This window comes from Erithacus rubecula, assembly GCF_903797595.1.
Source record: "Erithacus rubecula genome assembly, chromosome: 2".
In the NCBI taxonomy this organism is placed as follows: Eukaryota; Metazoa; Chordata; class Aves; order Passeriformes; family Muscicapidae; genus Erithacus; species Erithacus rubecula.
Genome location: NC_136685.1, coordinates 27,763,785 through 27,783,772, shown reverse-complemented (window position 1 = coordinate 27,783,772; position 19,988 = coordinate 27,763,785). Strand labels below are relative to the sequence as shown.

Genomic DNA, 19,988 nt, shown 5'->3' with positions numbered 1-19,988 from the left:
AGCATCTCAATGTCAACACTGTAAACCTGCCATGTTGAATCCCTGAACCCAGGACTCCTGGAGAATTCTGAAATAACAACTTATTCTCCCTTTGCATTTCACATCATGTATCGTGCTTCTTTTGCTGTTTTTCCACAACAGAAACTGCTGCAGCCACTCAAGCCGAGGAAGAACCTAACTCTTTATCTGCCATCAACCCCAAACTCTCTGATATTATTTGTACATAAATAAATTATTTTTGACAGGACAAAAAATTCATTGGCAGAGTTTTGAAAAACAAACATATCCTTAAAAATCCCCAGAGTGTTTCATGACTAAGACAGTCAAGGAGAACTTTAGGCATTTGGGTTGCATTCTTGACTATGCCACAACCTTTGTGCTACCAGTTTAGTACTTCCATTTTAAAAAAATTGACATAAATTTAATAATTTTATAATTCTATAATTTTTTCTCTAATAAAAACTAGCAAAACAAATGTACAACAACAGAAAATATTTTAATCAAGACTCTTTTTCTGAAACCATAGTCTCTTTTTTTCAGTTTCACTACACTAACATAGTTACACATCTTTTCTGAAGGCTCTACAGGTGAAAAAACAACCCAGCAGCATTGGTTTAAAAGTGGAGAAGCAATGAAACTAAAAAGAGTTGAAAAGTAATTGTACCAGCAGTTTCTAGTTTTTGAATGAGAATTTTGCACATCTGCCACTTTGAAGCTCAGTTGAGAAGGATTTCCTTTTTTTTTCTAAAATCAAGTTTTGTAATTGAGAGAAGTGAAGCACACAGAGAGTAGAGTTGTAGGAATAAAAAAAAAAAAGAACTGAAAATGTGTCCTGATTGTTTTCCAAAACTGCAAGCAGGTTTCAGTTGTTATTTTTACAGACAAGGCAGGAATAGAAACACAGGTGCTTAAAGGGAAATAGCTCCAAACTGTGAAATTACTGGGGTTTACAATGTATTTTCCTCCCTTAACTTTTATAGTTCATCTGCATTTCTGTAAAGATGAGACTGTTGAAAAAATCTACCCAATCTCTCAGTCCAGGCATAAAATGGGTAACAAGTAAATTGCACTGGTTGCATCTCAAAAATAGACCATTTCATAGAACACAGCCTGCAAGTGGCTCAGTGCAGTTACTTTATCCCTGCCCATTAAAATAAGACACTGTTTTTCTGTCTATTTTAATGCCAAAACATCGTGAAACTCATCAGGGCAGATGTGCAATATTGTATAACTATTCCAAAGAGCAAATGGGAAGAATGATGAAAACATGATGTCTGCCACAATAGCACACAAGAAATAAATTACATTTTGATATGGATAAAAAACTTAATGCATAGAAACAAGCAATATGACCAACCTTTGCCAGCCATTCCCACACTATAATGTAAGCATTTCCAATATTCTTCTAAGAAGCAGCTGAAAGTCCAGGAAAACCAGAAATGCTACTGACAATTTTCACTTATCATTGCTTTGATTTTTTTCATTATTGTAATTAAGCGATAACATTCAGTCACTTCCAAAATATTGGTAGAAGGATGACATTATTTCCTGAGGCAGAGGAAATGAAATTTCCAAGGTGAACTGCTGGCTACTTAAGATAACTAGTTTTGGGACACTGACATATGTATTGAATCACAAAACCAAAAATGTATGTAATTAAATGAAGAAGTTCAAGTAAACTGCATCACATGCAGTGCAGACAAAAATGGAATCCTATTTTAATTTAAAACTTTAGGGAGTGACACAAAGCTCATTTTCCAAGCAAAAATACTTAAGATAAAAATATAAAGTTCAGCCTCTTGCAAAGGTAAATGAGAAACTGAATGATGATCTTCAAAAGCTACAGCAATTTTGAAATGAATCAATTACACCTATTGGCTGAAATCAATAGCTTAGCTTTGGATGTATCAGTTTAAGAGAATGAATAATTGTGATTATTCATTCTAGCCTGTGCTTTAGCACACCCTGTTTCTTTTCTACCTCTGCCACAGGTAGGTTGGGCAAGATTGTGTTTGGCCAGAATAGCCAGTGCTGATGCTTCTTACCTTTATAAACCAGTGCTGATAACATTTCACTTCTGCTAAAGAACAGCTGGCCAAAAGTCAGACTCATTTCAAAGAATTTTATTTGAATTTTTTTGTTACACTGGTGCAACTCTGTAGCGCAACTCCAGCTTACCACTCTTGATTTTAAAAACAAGCTAAATCACTGAAATGAGAGCTATTGAGAAATGGAATTCATCCAATCATAGCAGTTCCAGCAGAGAGAGAGAGAAAATTAGGACAGGAAAGATAAAGTTAACCCTCAATGAAGAAACAAGTCAAACTCCTTTTTTTCTGTTCTCTATCCCATCTATGTAAATAGCTAGGCCTGCTGATTCATTTAAAGGTAAAATTAAATAAATAATAAATAAACCCCCAACCTCAACAGTGACAGACATCAGGCAGCTATTCTCCAGGCAGAACAAACAGAAAAACAAATTATCTCCTCTTAACAAAAACTACACAAAATGAGGCAGATAGTAATTCTGCAACCCAAGACCAGAAAAATACTTTGCCTAAGTGAAGAGTGCAGAATTGCCTGTACATCCTTAGGTGAGGATACAAGGTCAGATGCATTTCACACATCACAGTGTGTGTGACAGCATGGGGGAACAGACTGCCCAGAGAGGTGGAAGATCCTTCCTTGCTGGAAGAATGGTGCTGGAAGATGATTCAACAATCACCTGGTCACAATTCTGTGCTTTCAGATAACCCTGCTTGAGCAGGAATGCTGTATCAGGTGACCCACAGAGATCCCTTCCAATCCTACTCGTTCTGTGATTCTTTGATTTGCTTTTAAAATAAAAAGGTGTGGTATCTAGAAAGTCAATGCATTATACATAATGCAAAACAAGCTGTGGTCTGCTGGGGACCCTGTCCGTGTTGATGAATCCCCTAGACTTTACTTAGCAGCTATGGCAGAAGAAAGCAATCAGCTGAGTTCTTCAGTCTGATCAAAATGCTGTTCTTACAACCTTAAAGGATCCTATTATCATAGTAATTATTTTTGTTTCATAAAATCAGTGTTTCAATTTCAGCGAAGAGCCATGCTGAGCAGGGTAACAGTCTCTCTTTCAGAAGACTTTAGAAGAAAATGGAAGTAGGCAAATACATAAAATACATTTGAAAGGTACAGAGATATTGATTTTACAATCACAATTTTCAGAATGCTTGTGAGAGCCAAGTGAATAGTGTGTTTAACAAGAGCTTTTCACTGCTACCCAGGCACTTCAAAAGTGGATAAAAGGTTGAAAAGCACTAGAGGGAGCTGCTGCTCTACTTGGATTCTTGTATTCAGCACAAATTGCTACCTGCAGGATTGAGATGGGTGTGAGCACACATCCCTGCTCTCCTGTACTGAAATAACAGAACAGCACTCAGAAACATCAGACAGCAAGGATGCATACTACGAATTCTGAACCAGGAGGGAATCAAAGAACACATTAAAAATCTATAATATGTAACAGACTTTAAACAAATACTCAGAGGAGGAAAATATTCCATAGGTTTACAAAAATATTTTTTATAGCTGATCAGTAAAAATCCTCATTGACTTCTTGCCTTTTGTGAGCACAGGATTTGTTCCAAAGATAAAAAAATAATGTAAAAGAAAGAATAAGGAAAAAAATGACACAAAAGAAAGGATACCTGGAAGAAATTTCATAGAAAGTCTTACTTTAACTGAGTAGTTTCATTACCAGATGTCAATCAATCTATGTTTCTGACAGTGATATAGGTTTTTAACCAAATCTATGCAGATGATATTAATGGACTAGAAACTCACAAGAAGCATTAATTTTACTGAAAAAAGTCCCCAGAAACTAAGTTAGGAAAAAAAGAAAAAGGATATGATATTGAGAGAAGGTTAAAAAGTCTTAAATGCTGCCATGCAACAAGTAGATTTTTTGATTGTTAGCAGATGCTTTTATATTCCTATCACATGAAAACACACAGCATGTATGTTGACTGCAATTTTTAACTTTTTTCCAGTTTTCTTTAATTTTAACCCAGTCTTTTCCCCACAAATCCCTATATGCACACACTATCCTTAGGGTGTCATTTATAATAATTACCCTGAGTATTGTATTTCCTTCTCAAAGTATTGTGTTTTCTTTCTTTTTCTTTTTATCAGTACTGAGCACTTCACTGTTCTAATATCTAAATGAAACACTTAGCATCATGGCATTAACTGATAAATAAATTAGGTAAATTTATTAATTTCAAGCACACACTGCATGCTGTATCTACCCTAACAATTAATAACCGAATCTCATTTTTCTTAAAGCCAAATTCCATATTTTTTTGAAACATCATTTTTTTTTTACTGGAAAGTCTAATTTTTTACATATTCAGTCAATCTGTTAACCACTTTGTACCCTGTGTATGCCAAATTTATGACAGCAACCACCAGCAGGTGTGACTGCTCTGTTGCACTTTGGAAAAGCCAAAGTAAGGGCTAACAATGCATCCATGTGCATGAAGAAGCTGCTTACTATTAGGAGAGAAGAGTAAATGGAAGCACAGCAAAAGGAATATAGTTTAAGCCTTGAAAAAAAGAGAGGGAATGATGGATCCTGCTGAAGTTGGTTGTTTTTTTTTTTTTCTGTATACAAGCTGTGGCACTTAAAATATGGGGGCCCTGCCAATGCATGTTAGCAGGCATTACTGCTTTTAGAGTGTGCCTTTTCTGTGTGTTATGTTCTCAGTCCTGGAACACAAGATGGTGGTATAGCTGTATCCAAAGGGAGTAGTGTATCACGAGAGTTACACCAGAAACAAATATATTAAATCAATTTAGGCCATGGCTGTTTAAGGAATGCTTTTCTGTGTGCACTACTAGGCTACAGTTCCCAATACAGAGCTCCCTGTAGTGACGTTGCCATGCTGACAAAGTTGAGCTTTGCTGTAAGAAAATCTGAAACATATCTCAGTAATAGAAGTGCAATTTAGCTTCCACTCAAGATTTCTGGTACATCTGTCAAGGATCATACATCTTCACAAGCCTGACCTGCCAGCAAATCTAGGATGGCAGAAATCTGTAACACAGAAACAGCTTTACACTTGCTCACAAAAAGCTAAGTAGATTAGGTCTAACATTGACCTCTGCTATGGTTTGCTTTTTTATCCTTTAAAGGTTATATTTGGCACTTGTGTGAAGAAAGATTCTGCATCATTCCTTTCCTCTGTTTGGCCTCCTGCAATCTACAATACCATTTCAGCATTAGGAAAAATCATCAGCAAAAGACTCAAACAAGCAAGGCTTCAATATGACTGGATGCAGGGGGAAAGGGAAAGGGAAGGATTTAAAACTAGTTTTGTGAAGGGTAAATTAATTCCATCATAAATGCCTCTTTCTGAACACATTTTGCAATAAAAAAAATTTATGAAATCTATGCAGTTTTTGTTTTGCATGGGGGTAGATGACATTTATTTCATTTTAGTCATTGTATCCCATTCAGCAGTGCATTTTTCTCTTCTCTACATATAAGACCAGTTTGAAGCATATGAATCAAATGTTCAGATGCATAAACCACTAGCCTTTATCCAGGTAAGAAAAAGAAGTGATTATAATTTTTTTGTTTTATATTAAGAATGTAAAGCAGCAGGAGTTTACTTAATCCATAAATAGCTGTTCTGTATTTGTGTATGACAGCATTTTTACAATACCTTATACAGAGAATTTTACAAATATGACCAAGTCTTGCTCTACCAGAAAAAGGATGCTTTCACTGATGACTAATATACATTCATACCTGACTTGAATTTTAAAATCTTTATATTAAAAAAAAAAAAAAATTTGAGAAGAAAAAGAAAATCCCAAACCTCTGAGATCTGAGCTAAACCTTTTAGTTCTTCATATTACAAATCCTTTCATAAAGTCATGTATTTCTTAATCTTTTTAATTCTTCAGTCAACTCATTTGAACTACAGCTGAGTGCTCATTCCAGTGCTGGGTATAATCCTCCCCATCATTCAGACAGTTGGCACATGCTTCACACAGTCCTTCATCTTCCAAATTACCCCTCTGAGACAGAAATTATCCCTTCTTCTACAGAGCATCATGCATTTTGCAAAGGGAATGAAAGCCCAGTATTCACAGCTAGCATTCATGGCCAGTCTTTCTTTGACATGCCAATTTCTCCTTCCTCTGCTGAAGTTTTCATCTTGTTCTTTCCCTCCTGTCTAGTCTCTCCTACTCATGGATCCAGTCCTTTTATTTTTGCTGCAACTATAGGCTACCAGTAGTAGCTGTTTGATACAGCAGAGTACACACAGATCAATTATTTTCCACTATAATGATGGTCCAGTAACCTCCTATAAAAGAGTTAACAAAGTCCAAGGACAGAGTGCAAATTTCCCATTCCCCTTGTTAATTACTCACAGGAGGTCCTGGTGGCCCTGGTTTTCCTGGAAGCCCTGGTTTCCCTCGTCTGCCCTGGAAACAAAAAATGACAAAAGACATTTATAAATACTGAGATTAGGAAGTGATTTGGAATAAGAATTTTAAGAAAACATTTATTGCCTCACATATTAGCAAAAAAAAAAAAAAAAAAAAAAAGATATCAAAACCCATCCAAAATGAATATTCTTTATCAGTCACTGCAATACTAGGTTTCCTTTTAATAGTTATAATAAACTGTATTTGCATCCCCATTCCAGTAACAATGTCACATTTTAAAGCTTTGTCTCAAATATGCCTGCACATTGATAGTATTATTAACAAAGCACCTGGATGAGGTGTAAAGAAATTATATTTGTATAAATATATAATGTATAAATACATAATGTATAAATACATAAATAATGAGTTTGTGATGTTAAATTGTGCTGCAACAGCCTGACTTGCACAATCAGTACATATGTGCAATACAACCAAATGAACAAACACACATACCCTTCTTCTCTGGGATGTGATAATGAGCACAAAAGCCAAAGATTTATTTGCAGAAACAGTTCACCTTCTTTGTGCAATTACTACCATCTGTGTATATATAATGCACATGCAAAATCATTTGCATTAAAACATAAAGTCCATAAAAGTCTACTTAAGGGAGACTTTCCACTCAGTTTCTAAAAAACACATGCTATCACCATTTTTTAGTACAGAGTTTGCTTGAACAACTGTTTTCACATATGCTTTTTTTTTTTTTAGGAAGATCAACATAAAAATGCAAGTAATTTACAGGAATTAACATCTTTATTGCCAAGCTGAAATCTGATGCACATTTTTCGAAACAACAGCTGAGAACAACTAATATCTTAGGTGCAAATGGCAAAGAAAAAAATATTCTATCCATTAAGAGTAAACTTTTGCCTTGCATATGGCATATGTAAATTAATGTTAAGCATCAGAGGGGAGTCCTGGTGAAAACTTGGCTTAAAAAGTGAAAAAATTAAAATTCTGGCTGACAGCTCACAATTAACACATAGAGATATTTCTGTAAGCTATGCTCTTTACTTCTAAGCCTGCTTCTGTAGTTTATTGAGGAACAGTGTCACATAGATTGCAGAGGTATTCTCAGGAAGGGAAGGTAAAATCCAGTTTTGCTACTTCCAGGTGAGAACCCTGATCTGCAGGAACTCACTCACATGCTCTGCCTTTCAGTAATCCTGGTTTATGCTGAGGGGAGGGCAGTAAGGGTGGAAAATCCCTCTCCCTCACACCCTGCAGCTCTCCAGGGAAACCTCTTGCCTAGAAGCCAGGGACCCTCCTGGGAGAGGTAGGTATCTCAAGCCCTTCAAGCTGAAGAAGAAACAGAGCAAAGATTGTGTGGATGTGTTTCAGCCCTTGGGTTGTGCCACACAATGCTGCCACCATGGTTTTAGGAACGTCCTCAGTCAGTCAGCGTGAAACAAAACCACCTCAGCATATTTGGAGTGCCAAATTCCTGGGTCTTAACTAGCTGAGACACATGTTATGTGCTGAGCTGTTTAATCCCACCAACACTTGCACATGCAGGGCTCTAACTGGGGCAGCTAAGGGTAAATTTCTAGAACCAAAATACAGTGCTAGGTGCCTAGGCTGGGCTCAAGGCTCTGCTGGCCCTTCCTGTCCATCCCCAGCACATCTCTGCTGTGCTGGTAGTGCTGTCTCTGCAGCTCCTAGAGTTGGGAACTCAGCTGGCCTCAGGAGGGGTGGGTTTGGCTTTGGTCAGCCCCTGATGCTGCTCACTGAGCACTGAGGAGCTCGCGTGGCCGGACAGGGCACAGTGCAGCAAGGCATATTGCACAGGGGGCTGCTCTTAGCTACATCCATGCTTTTGGACTGATCTCTACTCTAAAACACAGGTGGAAAATTATATTTCCTGACCCTTAAAAAACCACAAACCAGTAAACTTACCTTAGAAAGCACGAAAACAGACTGAGAGCTAATAATGTAATAAACAAAGATAAATTGCTCCATACTTTTAAAATAGTCCCTCCGAGTTATAATGACCTACAGTGTTGACTTCTTGAAGCACCTTCCTTTTCCTGTTTGAACTTATCTAAAGTATCCTGAGGATGACACTTAAAGTCGCAGCAGTCTAAACAAAGTATCAAGGAAGTGTCAGAATGAAGAAGACAGGGCTTTGACTGGCAGACACAACTGCGAACGAGGTGTTAATTACACAGGAAAACATGGAACATGTTGGGAAGGCAATTTTATCTCTGTTTACAAGATGAACTAAAATGTGATTTATGACATAACAAGGACAAAAACTTGATTAACTTTCTGGAAAAAAAATATATTAAAAAAATTGGGGTAGTTATTTTTCATCATCATTTATTTATTACTAGAACACATACCCAGTGAAACACAGAGGAAACATGTGCCCCACTTTTTACCCCATAATTATATTATTAGGCATTATGCAATGTTGCATGTAAAACAACCACACAGGTCAGTATGAGACATAAGCTTTTTATAGAGCAATGAAAGTCCTTTTTTTGTCTCCAGGCACCTTTGCAAACTGTCTGGTATTTTAAATTTAATACAGAAATGTATGACAGGCCACTACCTTTCAGCAATGCCTTTCAGATACAAAGGCTTCAATGTTAGGAATACCCAAAACACCTGCTTGTCTGTGACTTCTCAGCATCAAAAATAAAACATATACTATAGAAAGAGTGTAAGTAAAAAAAAAAAAGTTTATATTTTTGTTTAGGGTAATTAAAACAATTAGAATAATGTTTTTGACAAGCCCATTATGATGCTGCCTTGAGCCAGCATGAGCCAGACCATGACTAAATATTTACATTTTGATTTTGAGTCATCCTTCTGGCAAGGAAGAAGTGAAAAACATCTCAGTGCCCTCTCTGGTTTATAGAGTGGGCTGAGCAGAGAGCCACAGCTCCCATCTCCTGCTCAGCAGGGGCTCTTGGTAGCCCCATGAGAACCATATTTAGTGCCACTCTGCAGAGGGCTGACAGCCCACACATGAGGCCTTTATTTAGCTTAGTCACTGAGCAAATATTGAGGTTATAAAACCACTCAAAATATAAATAAATGCCCCAGGCATCACATTGTTCCTTTAACTAAATAAAAATGCAATACCACCTACATTCACCTACAAATGATACATGGTGTCAACAAGTTGTCTAATGCTCCTTAGAGTACCTGAAGAAGACCAACACAGTTGCTGGTTATTTCCTTTATTCTGCATATATTTTTGCTGCCAATCAATGTGATAAAAAGTTTTCTAAATGTTACTGATACTGTATGCTGTACCCTTGACTCCTGAAATGCCTGCCCCCAACTAATTTGTACAGCAGGCTACTTTCCTCTTTCCCAAAGGACAGACTGCAGCTAGATCATTCAAATGACAAATCATTCAAATAACAACTGCTTGGTTAGGGGCAAAAAAGGATAAAATACTAAAAATAAAGTAAATGAGAGATTATGTGCTTCAGGAAACCCAGCTGAGTGCCTAACTGAAGTATGTGGTCAGCTGCATTCTTTATTTCTCTTTCCTTCACCCCTCCTGTGAACTGAAATGACTTGATGAGCTTTGCCTGACATGAGATGGAAAGCTGCTCAGAAGAGAGGCTGTGGCCATCCTTCCACAGGCTTTGTGCTCTGGTTCTGATTGCTGCCCCTGGGCACTGCTGCAGGTCCAGCACACAAGCAAGAATTCAAAATCTGTGTTGCAAGCCCCTGCTGTATCATACCACATACATCTATTCATATCTCTAGCTTTAGAGGAGTAAGATCTCTAATCCTCCTGTTTTAAAATAAAATGCAGATTATTTAAGGATAAAATCAAGCAGCTATGGAGGAACACTGACATGATTTATGGAATTAATAATTTAAAGACTCTACACTTTAGTATGAAGGCAAAAGTTCTTAGAATAAACCCGTGTGAATTTTCAAGGGAAAGTGCTAATTAGTGGTTCTTGAAATACATCATCACATTTCAAAACAGGAACTAGTTCAGGGAAAGTAGAAATCTGGGCTTTAAAGTCTTAACTACCATAGTTGTTATGCAAAAATGAGGTTTATGTAATTTTTTCCAGGCTAAACTATGATTCTCTTGGTCAATCCTCAAAACCAGACTTAAACAGGCACAGATATAACAAAACCTGGAGGTGGGGGGGAGTTAAAGACCCCTGTCTCATAGTGCCTAACCTACAGATGACCCCCCAGCACCTTGGGTACCTAAATACATGAGAGGAACTGTGGGCAGCTAAAAAACTGTTCCTCCAGATGCCCAAAGTCCCCACCAAGCCACAGCCACAAGTTCCAGTGCCTCCACTAACTCAGATTACAGCAAGAGTTGTGATATTCTCTCCCCTAAATGGAAAATCTATGTTGCAGACAATGAAACCTTGTTAACTTCAGTAATACAGTGTTAGACATGGAATGTACAATCCCTTTTTCAATCCTATTAACTTTGGCCTTGAGGATGTATTATGGTAACCAGTGTATTGCAAATTAACCTCTGCATTAGATGTTAAACCTGAACAAAATACAGGAAATAAGAAGGCAAGAAATTAAGCCTTTTGCAGAGATCAAGTGCAAGTCTGTTCATCATACCCCACTAAAACCTTTCACAGAAACACAGCTCACAGAAGGATACAGCACACAGAGCTTAATTCCCTTTTTTCCCAAAAGCCTGTAGGGAGCTTCTCACTAAAGCAGAAGCACTCCTGTACTCAGTCTTGGGTCTCCAAAATAATTTTAGGAAGGATTTACAACACCTCTAGTTTTTCTATTATGACATTAATAAAATGCTTAAAGGGAACACCTAGCCAGATTACATAAAACTGAAATGAATTTAACAAAAATGAATTTAACAAAAAAAGTTCTTAAACAGGCCAATAAGTCGAATGCCACAACCTCTTTGTCCAACAAATTGCTAGACAAAATCCATCACAATTTTTCAAATGCATTTATAAAACCTCAAATTTATTTCAAAATCACTCAAGGAACTAGTTTACAACTGTATTTAGATAGTTTATACCTTAATTTTTAATTATTAGATATAATTTCTTATTCCCTCATGTTTCTATACCTTTGGCTAAAGACATAAAAATAAATATTAATAATAGAGTATTTGGAAGAGAGTCTGCAATTCTGAATGAGCTTCTTAAAAGTTAAAATATTTTTGTTATTGCATTGCAAGTTAGATTTTAATTTATACAGTGGAAATTAACAAGAGAAAACCCAGAATTTTTCTAATTGACAAATCTCTCTTTAGCATTCTAAATTACAATCTTTCCAATCCATTTTAAATGCTAAAGTGGGAAAAAGAAATATTTTTAAGCTCTATCCTAGTTTACTGGATATGTACTTCAAGGTAGAGACATTCTGGGAGAAAAACTGTTTTACATTAAGCATTTTTGGACTGTTAAATGTCAGGGTGAAAGAAATACAGAACTCTAAAAATGAAATCAAATTGGAGCTTTGCATGTTTAAAAACAACTTACATCAAAGTCAAGAAGGACTGAGAAGATTAAAAGAGGTTCCAAAACTCCAGAGCTTTAACTGTGAAGAAAATGTTTTGCATTGTGCCAGGAGGCTGACCTGCAATGCAGACATCATCATTGTTCTGTAAGGTTTGTTTTATAATTGGTAAACTCCAACAATTACTCACTGAACTAGAGAGCAAATTATGCCAAAGAAATATTTAAGTTCGATAAATCAGATAAATGTAATCTGAATTTAAATTAATTTTGATGCCACTCAAAATAATTATGTTAAGAAAACCTAACAGTTCTCCATCCATTTATCTATGAAGATTTTCCACTCTGTCAAACTAACTTTATTCATGCTTGATTAGAAAAACTTGTAATCTCAGAGAGTAAACTGATTAAGGCAAGTATGCAACTCCACAGGGTCCCCCCCAAGTAAAATTACATGTTACTGAAACATGTAATTTCAGTGAAATCAATGTTGAAATACTAGATATGGCAACAGATTCTCAGTTTTATGAGGTGTTTAATTTATTACTAAGATAATGCCAAAATAACTTCCTCTTAAGTGAAGTATTTGGTTTTATAAACACAACTGTTGGAAATAAGGAAGTTCTTTCAAAAATATTTACTTCAGGACACCTGCAACATCCCAAGGAATATATAGTCAAGGATATGGCTGTGATATTGTAGAAAGATTTTAAAATGCTTGAACCCAATCCATCACTGAAACCAGGGAAACCACCATAATGGAGAAATAATCTGTGTAAATACATATAAAAGAAAATTTTTTATTAATCCGTAAAAATAAAGTTGTTGGCAGCTATGCTGGGAAAAAGGTAGAGCTAGTCAAATAAAAACCACAGAATTGTCTGGTTTGGAGGAAACTTTTGAGATCACTTAGTATAATCCCTGTCCTCAAGCAGGATCAAGTGTCCAGTACTGTATGTACTCAGCTTTTGAATATCTCCACAGATGGAGACTCCCAACCTCTCTGGGCAACCTGCATCAGTATTTGATGAACTTCACAATAAAAAACTGCTTTGTTGTGTTCAGATAGAACTTTCTGGGTTTTGTTTATGATTTTTTTTTTTTTTTTTTTTTTTAGATTTCTTACTCATTGCCTCTTGTCCTGTCACCAGCTATTACTGAGGCAAATGTGTCTCCCTCTTCTTTATTCCCTCAGATCAGACACTTTCACACTGATTAGATTGCCACTGAGCCTTCTCCAGGCTGATGAGTCCCAATCTGTATTTTGTCAGCTTGTCCAAGAAGATAATGTCAAAGACTTTGCTAAAGCTGAGGTTGGCATCCACTGCTCACCTCTAATCCACCTAGCCAGTCACATAATAGTAGAAATCATGTATTTGGTCAAGGAAAATATTCCTTTCATAATTCCATGCAGACTATCCCAATCACCTTCTTGTCCTCCATGTGTCCTCCAAGATTTCCTCTTTCACAATTGCCAGGGATTGAATTAAAAGTTATTGGCCTGTAATTCTCTGCACCTTCCTTTGTGAAGACAGAAGTGATATTTGCTCTTTTCCACTCTTGAGGAGCCTCTCTCAGTTACCATGAGCATTCAAAATAATCAAGAGAGGATTGCATTTGTGAGGCCCTATGGAGTTAGACAGCTGTGTCCTCCATCTGGGTACAAAACTGACAGCAAACAGCTGTCAGTTCTCCTTCAGTAGTGCTTGGGTCCTGTGCCTTGTGACCACCATCTCTAAGTATGAGCATTCAAAAATTGAATAATTTCCAGAAAAAAATAGTTTTTATAAAAAAATGCAACAAGTTCAGGGAAAATCCCTGCTACAGGGATACCCCAGTGAAAAGAAGCATTACTTTTCAAAATATTTGGAATTTTAATTTGGAAATATAAACTTCATTGCATTTAACACAGTAAAGGCTGAGTCTGGAAAGCTTCGTGTAGCCTGTAAACTGTAGGTAGAAGAAATTTTTAAGAATACACAGCAACATGGCAAAAATTATTTGAAGACCTCATAAAATTCTTTGCATGGGAGCTGAAGTCCCCTAGTTGAATTTTTTTGAAAATTAATGGAATGGTGATTTGATTATAGAGAAAAAACTCTAAGTACCTCTTACCAATATAAAGAAGATGTTTAAAAACCCAGTTGCTGGAGGCTAATGGAGGATTACCTACACGCCCAGTGTAAAATAAAATTTATGTTTTGAAATGTGTGATTGACAAGAAACACTGGAAAAAAGAATTCAAGGAGACTTGCAAAGAGTCTGTTGTTGATATTCTTTGAAGTGGAAACTGGACTTCTGCACAAGAGGAGCTTACCAAGAAAGTGCAGGATGACTGAGAAAAATAATAGTTCTGCATAACACAGGAATCCAGGAAGATGGTATAGTAGTCCACTGTGGTTTAAATTCCATCCAGTGCTAGGTAAATACCCAATCTTACTCTTGTTTGTGGTTTGGCAATATTGGACTATTCTGAGTGATGTGTAATCACCTTCTGAAGCTCCTGATGTCATTCTGAGCAGTTGTATGACAGCATCAATTGCTGCAGCAGTAACATGCCTGAAGCCAGAGTGATGGACACTAAAAATTATGTATGAATGCAGTGCCTGCCCACAGAGCAGTCCAGTATTTCTCATGCAGGAATAAGGGAAAAGGAATGAGTAGCTGTTTCTACTGACCCATTTCTTTCAGTGACCAGAACTAAAACTCAAAACTCCTGCTGATTAAGGTCTCATGTCTAACACAAAACACTTCATTAAGGATCTGCTCTTTGATGTGAGAGTCAGGTGATAACCCAGTATGACCACACAGTAGTAATGCACTATATTATAATATTATATATACAGTATAATGTATCAAAGACATATAAAGTAACATATTCAGTAATTTAATAATCATGCACGGGCTCTAATGACATCAGTAACTCTGCCTACAGTGCATCTATCAGACAAAAGCTGTTAAAACTTTATTTGAAAAAATATATTGATTCCCCTTTACACTTGAAATAAAGAAACCACTGGCACCATCTAATTAGGTAATGATATAAATATGCCTTTCTAAGCCAATTTGATGCATATGTCAATAAGCATTTTAAGGTGGACATAACTTTGACCTCAGAAACGACAGTTCAGTTATCTTTATGCTTATTAGAATAATAACATTTATTCTATTTCTATTTCTATAATAGGTATTATATATTTTTTTGATGTAATTTTTTGTGTAAATTATTCCTGTGAGGTGAAAAATTCAGACTTATTCCTCTCAGTAGGGGTACAATTTTCCTAGTTTCCCCTTAGTGAATGCAAGGAGATGGGTGCCCATTCTGTGACAAGGCACCTTTGGTATTTCTTAGTAGCTCTGATACGAAATTCTTATCTGCGCTGATATAATTAAACCTCACTCAAAACACTCTGAAAAAGAAAATGCATGCTTTTTTCCTTTCTTTTCTACTCATCTTCTATTGCCATTTACCAGTCACTAGCTCTAACCTGAGACTTCTACATTTCTCCACTACCACCATTAACACTGTTAATTCTCCTCAGTTCCTTCCTTCAATGTGCATTCCAAGGTCTGTACATTACACACTATATGATTGCCCTCTGTCTCAAATCCTTATTAATCTAGAACCATTTTTAAAAGGAGCTGAATGCTTAAAAATGCTCCAGATATAGATGGAAATTTCAGTTTTGAATACAGCAACTACCATATGAAAGGAAATTTAAAATAAGATTTCATGTTCTCAAAGTGTGGCATCCAAATTGAATAGATATTTTCAGGTGTTTATGGAGTGGCTTTTTCCCCCCTAATACGTTACAGTTCCAGTCTTCAGAATTGACATGATATGGCTTTTCAGGTCTGCATAATATGTCAGAGAAAAATTATTAGCTAGTTACACACTCAACAATATGCTTTAATCTTCAAAAGACAGCCCATGAGAAAAGCAATAACTTCATATAATGTGAAAGATTTGAAGGATCTGCTGAAAGTAGAACAGAGGAACATGACATCTATAATTGAATATAAAGGAGGATTTAATAGCCATTAGATGTGCACTGTCCTGTTTGTCATTAAACAGAGCAGAGATCTTGTTACAAATGGTATGTTACTGTGTAATTAAATGTATTGGAAACGCAAAAGCACATGGGAGTTGAGCTAAGACTGCCAGCAATGTTGTTAATGGTCGGGCGGGAGTGGCCAGCAGAATTGTTGTGGGTTGATTTCAATGGTGGAAAGATAAAGACAGATGCTGAGACTCCACAGCCTGCTGTTCCCATTGTTTGACTCAAGGCAGCTGTGAGCATGGTGAGATTATAAAACCATCAGAGCTTCTGTTTTTATAGAGGCTGGAGTGTGACAGCAGCTCAATTTTACGTGTGAGCAGGAAAATGCCCACGATGCAAATATCAACCCGCTAATTCCTACTGCAAAAGGGAAAAAATTTAAAAGTATCTCCAAATCCATTTATCCACCCTTAAATATAATACAGTGTGTTAACTCTCAATTTTTCACATAAAAAAATGAAGAAGTTCCAAGAGTGAAGTTTCTAAAACACAAGAATGTTTATAACTGTTCCTAAAGGAGACTCTGTCTTTTTGAAGGTTCAATACCCCACAGAAGAACTCTAAAATATGCTAAAAGGGGATATAACTATCTTTTCACAGTATGCTATATATTTAAGAGCCTAATCATAATAGTCATGGTAATTATAAAATCCTTAATAAGGATGTCAATATGCTAGTACATGTGCTTTAATAACATATTCATCACACAACTTAGAATTCTCTATTACTGCTCTGACTTTCTGAACAGATTCTCAATCCTTGGTGAGAAACATAAATAAACTCAGCTTACATATCTTTGTGTTCAACTTAAATGGAATTTAATACTATTTTTAAAACTTAAAAGCTAACATAAAACATAGCTTTGGGGCCTATGCATCATTATTCATTTTTTTCAAGCTAGTCTTCTGTTAGTTTTATTACTATTTTTGGTATCATTAAATTAACCTTTAAAAATTCACTGTAGTTTACTAAGATCAATGATGAGAAACATTAAATCTTTTTTACTTCATACTTTTAACTATGATATTAAATATAAAGATGCCTAAATAAAGCAAGAATTACTGAGACCCAACTTCAAAACTGCAAACTGGGTGCACACTTAATTTGTAAAAATATTGAAATGCTTGAGTCTTAACATCTTCTTGAACTTTCAGGAATGTATTAGATTAGACAAATTTACAACACTGAATTAATTCTTGTGATACCACAATCATAAATATTCGTTGTCTGTTCTAATGAATTATCAAATTCAAAAAGTCAGGGAAAATAAAAAAAGAACATGGAGAAACCAGTCAGTCGGTTACTTAATTGTATTAAAATTCTAAATAACCAAAGGTTTATTTAATGTATTTGGCATATTCATATTCCCCAGCCCCCTTGACTGTATCATATCTGTTGTACACATATGTTAGGCATTGACATTTGCAAAATGGTATTAAAAGACCTGGGTCAGTACTACTGGTTTCTGTTAATATTTTAGATAATGTCCCTAATTTTATATATTTCATATATTTAACATATATATATTTCATATATTTATATTTCTCAGAGGTTGAAGGTAGAGTTCACCTCTGCTAAAGATAGGAAAACTGAAAAGTTTTAATATTATTTCATCTAAAATTACAGCAGAAACCCCCTACACAAAACACAATACATCTGTGCTGCCAGTCATTAAAACATTTTAGATGGTTGAAATTGTTAAATCTCCTTCAACTGGAGAGAAACCTCAAGTGTCAAGGCTCAGTTTGTTGTCAGCATGCTTCATACTCAGCTGCTACTTTACCCTTTTTTATTAGTGCCTAGGCAGAAGTTGCACATCAAGCTGTTAGCACACTCACCAGTTGTTCAGCAAGTTTACTCACCCTCTGACCTTCTTTGCCAGGTGGGCCTTGGGGACCCTCCAGCAAACCCTGAAAATACAAACATTAAACAATTACAACATTCAGTGCTATTTTCATCCTCTATTTTTCTATAGAAGTGAGACTAGTCCAAAGATCCAGATGGCAAGACAAGGCATTTATTTCTAATAATAAGAATTGGCTATTCCTAACAACTCCTTCAATGTTATATTAAGGTGCAAGGAAAAGCACAAATAGTTATTAATCACATTCCATCATATAAAGGCAGTATCCTTTGGAAAAGAAGAGGTAAGTCAGCACTAATTAAGCATAGTTATATTTAACTGCAGTATTAATTGAAAAGTGGTTTATTTTGCTAAGTTAGGATGCCATAAAAATGACAAAAAAAGTTATTTTAAATGAAAGACAACTTACTGTACAACTCAAATTTAAACACGAGCACTGAATGGGGAGGGGAAGTCAGGGAAAGGGAACTAAATATAGCAGAAGGCCTTATGCTTGCTGGATCCTAAGAACCAGCCCTGTGCAGCTTCCTCTGCATATCTGGCTTGGCTTTCCTAAACACTTGAGTGACTTGTTCTCTCTCTCCCTCTCTCCTGAACAAGCACAGGAGCTTTGAGTGTTTTGAATATATCCTTGAACTGCGAGCCTTCCTTCTGAACTCAGTGCGAGGATCTGCCTTTTTCAGTCACAGATAAAATCACAGACCAGTTCTGATGCTTTGAGGCTTTAATTTTATGTCTGACTAATGTACAATATAACCATAAAGCCTTCATATAAAATCTCAGAACAACTTAGAGCAGTCATTCCCCCCACTCCCCCTTTACTTCATGAGTCACCTTGGAATACAATTAAAAAATTACTTTGAGGAAGCAATCCAATTTCCATTACAGCAACAAGAAATGTGAAATCATTTTCAATGTAATCAGCAAAGAATATGTAACAGTTCTGCATTGAATAATTTAAGTGAAAAAAAAAAAAGCCTTGCATGTTATATTGCATATTCTTACAGGGTGCCACAAAATTAAAGAAATACATTTTGTTTATTTAAGAACTTGAAATATTAAAATTTTAAAATCTTTAAAATTATTCATACTCATGTATTGCTTCACCATGAGTTATATCTTTGGTCAAATTCAAATACTCTACTTAGAATCAATGATGCTTATTTATTGACCCAATAAGATTGAACTGAGGTACCCTGACAATCATGACTTTTTAAAGCACCCAGATTTCTAGAAATTAATTTAAGGAGTTCGTTTATGATCTCTAATTTCCAATGAAAATGGGAGAAAGTAAGTAGGCATTCCAAAGCTACTAGCTCATATATCTTCAAGTAATGTCTTAAGTTGATTAGAATGTAGTCTGACTTCAATTTTAAAAATAAGTGGTCACTTCAAGAGCTTTTCCATTTCTACCCACTTTCAAACACTGAAGCTAAAAATATATCTCAGACAGTATTTCACTATAGGATATTTCTCCTATAATTTCAGTTTCTAATGTAAACAGGATAAGGGATCTTTTACAAAGTTGATGCACCCTATTTCCATCTTTCACCATAGGTTTATGGAACTAAAATATGCATGTATTTGTTGTGTCCAACAAATAATATCACGGAAAGTTAATTACAGTGCAAGTTATGAGTTTGTACATACACAAACCCATAAAGCAGCATGACAATGTGACCTCTGTAAAGTTTCTTTACTTTCTCATCTAGGTAGTGTGGAACTTGCAGTGTTCTGTCTACATGTTAGCAATATTCTAATTCTGTAAAGAAATTCTGGGAATTCAGGAAGAGATGGAATTTTGTTTTGTTAATTTTTCATTTTAGTGACAACTTTATGCAGGAGAATGAGATGAAAACCTGTAATGTCCGTTTTATGGGGGAGGAAATACTTGGCCTCACATATCTGTACAATAAGGCTCCAAGGGGACAAGAATTACACAGGAATGCAACTGCACAATAGTGATAATTAATAGCCAACATTTTTATCCAAGGAGAACTTTTATTCTTTTTCTTCTCTCTACAATATTATTGTCAAGAAAAAGGAACCAGATAAGGAGATTTATCTTCAAGGAAAGGGAGGAGAGCTGTGTACAATTGGTAACTAGGCAGGGAGGACTCCCCTGTACAAGGAGCCACA

General features: G+C 35.9%; 1 protein-coding gene across 1 annotated transcript in view; it reads right to left on the bottom strand.

Moving 5' to 3' along the window:
- Positions 1-19,988, bottom strand: part of COL19A1 (collagen type XIX alpha 1 chain) — a 170,923-nt gene that overhangs the window by 47,787 nt on the left and 103,148 nt on the right. Inside the window, exons 15-16 of the mRNA XM_079332225.1 lie at positions 17,848-17,895; positions 6,424-6,477 (exon numbers count right to left, since the gene is read on the bottom strand). Coding sequence (XP_079188351.1) covers positions 6,424-6,477; positions 17,848-17,895 — 102 coding nt within the window. The remainder of the gene's footprint in view (positions 1-6,423; positions 6,478-17,847; positions 17,896-19,988) is intronic.